This window comes from Vanessa cardui, chromosome 11 (assembly GCF_905220365.1).
Source record: "Vanessa cardui chromosome 11, ilVanCard2.1, whole genome shotgun sequence".
Classification (NCBI taxonomy): Eukaryota; Metazoa; Arthropoda; class Insecta; order Lepidoptera; family Nymphalidae; genus Vanessa; species Vanessa cardui.
In genome coordinates, this window is record NC_061133.1 from 7098705 (window position 1) to 7108153 (window position 9449).

At 30.4% G+C, this 9449-nt stretch overlaps 1 protein-coding gene across 1 annotated transcript; it reads right to left on the reverse strand.

The window, feature by feature from the left end:
• Positions 1–2388: 2388 nt before the first annotated feature.
• Positions 2389–9097, reverse strand: LOC124533424 (protein singles bar). Its single transcript, XM_047108670.1, has 4 exons — positions 8669–9097; positions 7792–7974; positions 4211–4351; positions 2389–3031 (listed from the first exon to the last, which is right to left on the reverse strand). The coding sequence occupies exons 1-4, from the start codon at positions 8810–8812 to the stop codon at positions 2954–2956; spliced, it is 546 nt and encodes a 181-aa protein (XP_046964626.1). The 5' UTR covers positions 8813–9097; the 3' UTR covers positions 2389–2953.
• Between the last annotated feature and the right edge of the window lie 352 nt (positions 9098–9449).

A 9449-nucleotide genomic window follows, 5' to 3' on the forward strand; every position in this document is an offset into this window, starting at 1 on the left:
TATAGTATAATTTGTCAACACGTGAATTCTGTGTCATAGTATGCAAAGGCAGAAGGAATATTTTGAATGCAAACTACTTAATCATTTCTTAATCAAAATGCAAACACTCCTTTGCTTCATTTTCTTTATCAGCAAAGATCGCATGGTAAGATCCCTTATATGGTGTTCTACTTTCTTGCGCTGCCGGCGGATGCAGGGCTATGTCGAAAGCTATTTCGTTGCAACTTGCTATCGTTGGTACAACAAACCCCGTCTCACTCCAATGAACCGTCAGAGAAAAGATAAATTACTGAAATATAAATTTTAGCCAACAGTTGCGTACGACTAATACTAGATAAGCTATTCGTTTTTAAAGTAAATATTATGTTACTAATATAACAATGAAATTATTGTAGATTATAGATTACATTATTGATATTAGAATTTTTCTTTTCATTATCTAGGTGGCTAAAAGGAAAATTGTATGTGACTATCAACAACAGACATTGGCGATAAGAATTTTAATCATATTTTATAACACCAATGTGCCATCAACATTGAAAACTAAGATGTTATATCCCTTATGCCTATAGCTACTATGTCTAAACTTTTTTATTTTGAAAAGTGAATGAGCTGTACACTAGCTCACTCACTCTTAAAAATTAAAAGTTTATAGTGCATTTTACAATAACTTATATATTAGTATAAAAAAAGTACGACACAAATCAGATGTAGCATCGGAAAATGCAATGGAATGAAAATAAAACCGATTACTGCCGATTTACACAACCAATAGAAATAGCTCTCTATGGCGCCATTCGACGCTATTCGTCGCTATAGATTCACGCGTCAGAGAAAGCGAGTGCATGTAAATGTACGCCTCAAATTGACGAATATAATATTAGGTCATATGATATTACAAGTTATTTCGTTTGAGCAAAGATCATATTCGCGTTAGAAATAAATATTGATAATTTGAGATAGCGTACTCCATTCGGATGTGATCGGTTTCACGAATTTTGCCGATGCGACATCTAAGTTGTTTCGTACTATATCTATCTAAAATTAGTGCGTTCATAGTCATACAAATTCTCCAGCGTCAAGTAATATGGTATTATATATTGAAATGTCAACATGCACTCTTATTTCTTACGTAGTAGACATTCAGAGGGAACTAGGCTAAATTCAGAAAAAAATAGATATTTACATTGATGTGATAATAATTCGTTTTATACTAAATACGGGTTTCTAAATATATTTTCTAATGACAAAGCGATACATATTTCGTACTGGGAACGATTTTCTTTTATAAAACTTTATGCATTTAATATTAAGCAATCAAGAACTGTTATATAATTAAATGCAATACGATTAGTGAACAACAATATTTGACAAATACTATCAGAAAACTCTGTGACAAAACTTTGATTACGTCATGATAATATTAATTTAATTTCCGTATAGCTTTCTAATCGAGGCTGTTTTTATACGTCTACCACCACTTCTAATATAGAAGCAGCTTTACTGGTATAATATATACATATAATAAAATTGGAGAGAATGTATGTTCCGGCCAATTTCTGGAACGGCTGGCCCAATTATGACGGGACTTTCACTGGTAGATATAGTAGCTGATACAATAAGAATTGGTAAGTTAGACTACAACAATAACTTTTTTGTTAAATTTAAACGTGTACGAATTCGCGGACGGAATTAGTCTTATATATTAATAGTGTAAGCCGATTTTTGTCCAAGTGATTATGGGACGATAGCTGTACATAGAAAAACGGCAATGAACTCATTTTGAACAGCTTCAGCCGTACACGTAATAAAAAATTAAAATAAAAAAATACAGACGAATTGATAACCCTCTCCTTTTTTGAAGCCCTTTGAAAATGATTCTTAACAGCAATTTCTTAAGTTGTTACAATTTAGCAATAAAAACAATTTTAGGGAGCGGAAAAGGGTAAACAAAACTAAATTGTTATTCACAAATCCAACTCTAACTGAACTACATATATTAGTTCAGTTAGAGTTGGATCTGTTTGACATAAAAAAGAAAAAAAAAACCTTTGAAAAAGGTTTTATAATTTTGGCGCCAAATGTACACACGAGTGACAGTTGCAGTTTACTATGGAATGATTTAAATCAAAATCAATCAAAACAGAACCTGTCATAGGTTTCGAAATTCAAACAATCTCTAAGTTCCGCGAACGACTCTAAGTTTAATATTTTATTAGTTAACATGTGCTATCAGCGGCTGACGTTAACTCGTACCTGGTACGACATAACACAGGCACTGACTCCGACGCATACAATGGACGGCATAAAAGAAACAACATCATACTTCTGTAAATTTTATTTAAGAAATAAAATAATGTGAAATATGTAATAATATTTTTTGTTTTTAATAATATTCGACAGTATTAATTTAAAATCTAATTATAATTTTGCTTATATCTAGATGATAAAGATATGCTAATGGTTATTTTATCTTATTCAGATATTTTGGTGATTACGTGATTAAAAAATTAACACATTTTTTATAATAGACAACTATATTGTCACACAAAGAAATATTTTACGAAATATACATTAACATTTAATTAGTACAGCTGAAAATAATCTCTCTTTACATTTCTTATGTTAGTATTATTTATATATTTTTCATAAAAGAGATTTCGTTAATATCAATTATAATAATATTTTCACTTTTACGCTGTATAAGGCTATACATGTAACGTAAAGAAAATAAAAAGTTTCTGTAAATATTAACTGTGTTCGAATCCTTACCTTCAAAGGAAAAATTATGGAATAATAGAATTTCATTATACGAGGTAAATGGTTCTGAGAATATTAATTAGTAGATAACAAGTTTTATGTTCGTTGAATCGCTTTATACCGTTGCTTTATAAAATAGAGATTGGAATGAAACTTAAAATGTTTATTCGAAATTTGAAATCTATTCGTACATTTATCTTATTCCTTTATAATATTTGTAGGATATGTAAGCGTCCACTCCGTGAAGTATTCCAACGACGACACCAATGTACTAAAAATAAAAACAAATTATTTAAAATTTTCGAACGTAATCCAAAAAACATTCAAATACTTGACCCAACAAGGTAACATTTAATTACATCATACTTATATCTGTCATTATGGAATGAACATAATTTATCATTTTTTTTTTTGATATCGTGTATATCTGATGACAGCTTCTCTATCTAAGTCTAGATCTACTGATATTAGCAAATGATAACATAAATGTACGCATATATTTATAATATGCACATGCATCTTCATTTTTATTACATGATAATAATATTCTACTAAGTGCTAAATCAGGCATATTTTTGATGTCCACTGGATTAACTATTTATAAAATATATATATATATATACTTTTTAATTCTTTAGCATTTGATTATTGTCATTAAAATTTTTACAATATTACACATATATATATTTTTATTGCATTTTGTAATTTGGCATACTCTCACAATCTATCTTCTCACCCTTTATCATACTGTCTAATAAAATACAACGAGATATAAACATCGAATCAATTTCACTATTTTATATATTCCTAACACTTTTAAATTGTCAAAACATGTTATATGCTCGTAATGCCATTACAGTGCAACTGGCGGCTTTATCGCAGCACTGAGCACAACACAGGAGTAAACTCTTCCAGGCAAATTTTGGCCCACGTAAAAATATCTGAAAAACCATATAGTGTCGGTATATTTCTGTAAGAGCCCATCATCAATTTGCCCGTGGAAATTGAATTTAAACAAAAAACAGTATCCCAATTCTACATTGGAACAGTTTCGAAAATTCTCCAAACCTCGAAAACTCGTCAAGTGCATCGTCATACTATAATGTGACGTGTCGCACTGACAACGCATAAACGTCATTACATATATGCGTTTTCACGACACGTTTTCAAATTCTTTAAAAATATAAATGACTATTTATCTTGTTGTGCTAAACAAAATGACAATAAAAGAGTAAATCGGTTCATCCAATTAGATTGAGATAACAGAGACACTAATCCTACAGCTAAATTAATCCGCTTAACATAAAAAATCACGTATAATCCTGCCTTAATCCTACAATAGAAAACACAGCTCTACAACAAATTTAGTTTATCTTTTTTTAGTTTAAAAAAGTTTAAGTCGTTGGTCATTCAGCCAGGACATTATGTGTATATGTAGATTTACACTTACGTATACTGCTGTCATTGCGGGATATGCTGCATACATGTTGACCAGCGCGTAGCGAGGATACAAGTATATATTTACAGCCACACCCATGTACGATGATGCCGACAAATACATAAAACAGGCCACAGCGTTGAATACAAATTCCTGTAAAAAAAAAAGAGGCATATATTTAGAAAGAAGAAAAAAGTAATAGCTTATAAATGTGCCAGTAATGAACAAAATATCTTAAATAGCAAATGTTTGTGATTATTTCAATACAAGTTTGTATTCAAATAACCAAATGACCAATACTGAAACAATCTCACAAAGTATCAAATTTAGTACATCCACGGTAAAGTTTATATGAAATAGACGATTTGTGCTATTTGCTCGTAACTTCAAAGACTTAAAAAAATATTGCTTTAATCACAAATAGAAATGGATTTCAAATGTGTTCATAAAATATTTTGATGAAACATTTATGGATCTGCAATTAAATTGATTCGTTTTGATTTAAACTTAAATCGTTATCGATTAAGCGCTTCCTGGTAATAGATGCCTATTATCAAAATTGGAATTTGATAATAGGCACCCGTGACCAAGTTTGTTTTAATTCTATTTGGTCAGAGCGTACCAAAAATGACTGCATAATAGATTGAATTAAAATCTACTTAAATAATAAATAAAAAAAATGATAAACAATTAAAAAATATATATACTTTAGTAACCACATTCGATTCTATTCAAATCTTTCAATTGCAATTGTTTGAAAAACTACATCACTTTATTGCTGCGCAAGAAAATCTATTCCGCAAAATCCAAAAGGCGAAAATAAAACTGATTTTTTTTTATTATTACTTAAGTTTGCATAAATGAATACATATTCGGTTTTCATCAAAAATATATATCCAAAACAGGAACAATAGTTCGTGTCGTCAAATGCATATTACTTTTATAAACACAATTATTATATTTGTGTAGTAAAGACCCTCCAAAACCACTTTATGATTTCATAAGATAACGTTAAATTACTCTAATAAGGTTATCATTGAGTACATATCTCTTAAGATAATATGGAATCTTAGTGCCTATATCCACATGTAATAAAATCTCTTCAATTAAGTTTTGCACACTTCGAAGGCGAAGCTGCGAATTATTATCGTTTTAAAATAAAAATCGCAATTAACTCAGCTTTAATTATTTTTATAAACAGCGTTAAATATCTTTAAATATTTAGTACATGTTGTATTTTATTTACTTCACATTGTATAATGGTTAATTATGATGTAATTTTAGATACGTACCTATTAGTAAAAATATTTCTATAAAATAAATTAATAATATGTAAATACCGACATTTTATATTATGTACAATTGACGAAATGGTTTCAAAAATATATGGCGGCGTAGAAACAATCGGGACCGACGTTTCACGATGTTATTAATATTATATTCAACGTAATGGTATTAAAATATAGATCAAAAGTAATCCATTACTGAAAGAAATTTTGAAGTCTATCAATAAATGACTTAGAAATAGATTATTAAAGTGTTCGCATTTTAGTACGGAACGTCTGTAGTTTAAGAATCGTATGTGACGTCATTTGACCTGTTCGGTATCACCGCAACGAGAATCATTCAAGTATTAGTTTGCGGGTCGCGCTCTTGCTTTGTTGTTTTATGTAATTTCTTCTATAGGTGCAAAATATTAAAAACTCATTCGATGAGCTATTAAAGGAATAGTTTTATTGAATATTTTACTAAGCTTTTACATATATCAAAATCCAGACGCACAGAGGAATCATCTAAGCGAATTATCTTAAATGATATTAAAATATCTCTTACTGGACTAGCAATAATTTTAGAAAGTAGTTTGCAAGAAAAAAAATCTGGTAACCCCATACATAAATAACGTAACGGCTTGATTGTGACAGAGAAAGAACTAGTTGGTAGTCGATATTCTTGATGGAGAGTGCTGAGGATATTCGTAAACGATGTTGGAGCACTTATTTCCTGTATCTTTTGGACTATGCCTCAATTTATTATGTTTACTTGAACTCTTTTGTTTCTCTTTTTATTTCTGATTCTGGAAATGTCTCTGTTTCATCTGACTCCATGGTATCACACTCAATAATTTCAAAGCATTGTAAAGAAGATGATTTGACTGGATGATTGACTTGAAATCGTTGGTGCTTCTTTTAAAAGAGTGTCATAAAATTGAATCCGACGTCTTTTTTCATATGCTCCTCGTTCTTTTTGAGGTTTCAACGTCCTTTGACAGTCAAACTTATGAGGATATATTTCGAGTTTTAACTTTAATGTTCCCCTAACCATAAAATATATAGTTATTTTTACTGAATCGGTTAATCCAAACTTACTCACGACTCCATAAATATATATTATTAATAATTACTTACATCAAAATTTTGACGCACATATTTAATAAACATTAATTTGCACCACTTTTTCCGTACTGTAATATTATTTGGTACACGAAAAAATATTTTATTGGGATTTTTAACTGTTGTGCTTTGACACATAGGATATGCAATACAATAGGTATATATAGGTAGGCTTTTCCTTTAACTCCTGCCATCGGGTAATAAACAAAATCAGAATCGACCGGTCTGAGGAACTACACAATTTCGTACGCATTTGGCGAACACCCGCTGGGTCGCAGGTCAGATGACGTCACATGACGGAACGCCGCGTATAACAAAATTATTCTAGCAACCGCAACTTCAAAGTCCCATAATTTTCTAATTTCTTGAGATATTTTATCGATTCTTTCTCGTGATTTTTTTTATTTTATCTAAATTTTTATAATGTATCAATAAAAAAATTGTAAAGTGTCATTGAAAAAACGACAAAACGACTTCAAACGTGTATAGTTTATTTCAAAACAAATTGATATGCACTATAAAGTAAAAAAAATAATCGCGTTTTCTTCTTCGTTTCTTAATCGTTTTAGTTACAATTATTATTATTTTTGGAGTCAGAACTGAACCAACTTAAAATGCAAGCACAAAAAGCACTAATTTTCAAAATAAGAACGTCGGTTAATTACTGACAATTTTCCGCAATTCTTTAAGAGTCGTATAAAGCCAAGTATACAACGATGCATAGACATGAATCAATGTATAGAAATCAATCGTTGTATATGTAAGTATATCGACTTTGAGAGATTCGAATCAGGTCAGTCGTAATAACAGTATGAAATATTGAGAACACGATCACGAGTTGTTTATTTTAAATAAAAAATTAAAGTATTCCTGATCGTTTTTCATGATGAAGTTGCAAACTTTTCAATACATTTAGAGACATAGGTTCTTCATCAAAATTACATTTGATCACATGAAATTTTGAACCTATGTGTATGATCTCTACCGTGATAATATTTTTCATGGTATACGTTGGCGGACGAGCATATGGGCCACCTGATGGTAAGTGGTCACCATCACCCATAGACAATGACGCTGTAAGAAATATTAACTATTCCTTACATCGTCAATGTGCCACCAACCTTAGGAACTAAGATGTTATGTCCCTTGTGCCTGTAGTTACACTGGCTCAATAATAAGATTTGTCAAATATGAAATACTAACGAAAACGGATTGTCGAATCAAATGTTGAGAATTCGATGACAGGACGTAGCAGGCGATGAGCAGAGCAGTGGTCAGCAGGCAGGCTGAAGCAGTCGTCAGAAAGCCATGGAACGCTGAGCCCATACTGCTAGCTTCTGATAACCCATACTTTACTAACAGACTTTGACATAAACTTCCCAGCATCTGTAAAACATTTGTAACACTATAACATTTATTTAATATTTGTATCTATTGAAATAAATAAAATTTAAATTTAAATGATTAATAATTAATATTCGTTTATGTCGCTATTTTAAACTTAACAAAACTATCCTTTTATTATGTTTGTGTATATGTAGCTATGTCCGGGATAATATTCAAAATCACTTAAAAATACTTTAATTCATATTCCAAGATCATTTGTCAAAGACATCGTTTTGATCAAAATTTATAGTTACAATATAAATTAGTGCCTATGCCTAGTGTTCATTATGAAAGTTTTATAGTGCTTGCTAATATTTCTGCGCAGATTAGCTAAAAAGTTGAAAGGTTTAGACGCTTTTCTTTTATTTGATTAGAAACTATATGAAGAATCACGATTAAGCAAGATAAAAGAAAACGGTTTTCATGTTATGTTAGCAAGTACCTACTATTAGACATATTGGGACCTAAATTCTTTCAAGTATTTCACACACAATAACGTAACCCAAATATTCCTGCATCTTCGAATTTGAACGAAATATTATTATTTTGATATGATAAATATATTATATATCTTTAGCTTGTAGTTTTTAAATACATTTGTAATTAATTTGTTCCTGTGAAAAGTTTTAAGAATTATGTTAAAGCTAAGTAATACAAAGACAAATTAATAAGTCGTATTGAATCGAGTACTTACCGCTTCAGCCAACTTTAAAGCACCGTGCTGTGATGTTAGGTACCCCAAGTTGAGACATTCGCAGCAACGACAACAACAGCATTTAATACCTCTGCTATTATTGCCACTTGGGGCCACCCGCACGATAGTAGGGCCTCGAGTCATTATGTTTATAGAAACAATTAAAAATGTCTTTTTTCTATTGTTTACGTTTTATGTCCACGAATGTATCCAGACAAAAGCTCAACCAGCACACGCTAATGGACCGACAGGAAATTTAGGAGAGTTAAAATATTTCCCCATTTACACATCAACATTAGTCACACACAATATTTTTAGACGTTTTGCGAACGTTTACAATTAAAAAGTTCGATGAACTACTTAACCCATATTTTTTCAATAAAATTTATAAACTTTACTTTAGGGCCTTTTTATAACGATTATTTACTTTTAAATATATCTATATGTTAATTTATTTGATTGTCTCTTCAAGATATAATAAGTTCCCGCAGGAATAACACGTCTGAACAGTATATGAATGTTATTTAAATAAGGCGCGCGTCCGCCGGCACGCAGTAAAAATAGTATGCGCACGAGCGCTTCGCGGAGGGTTATTTCTATTTTGGGGTTAATGTTTACCGCCTTTTAACCTTTATTTCTTAACTTTAAAAAAACAAAATATGGTCCATTCATTCATTGAAATATTTATCTCTCATTTTATTTTATATAGAAATAATTATAATAATAGCCTTTTTATTCGAATCTCTTAACAAGTTATGATAAATTGGAACTTAAAAACTAA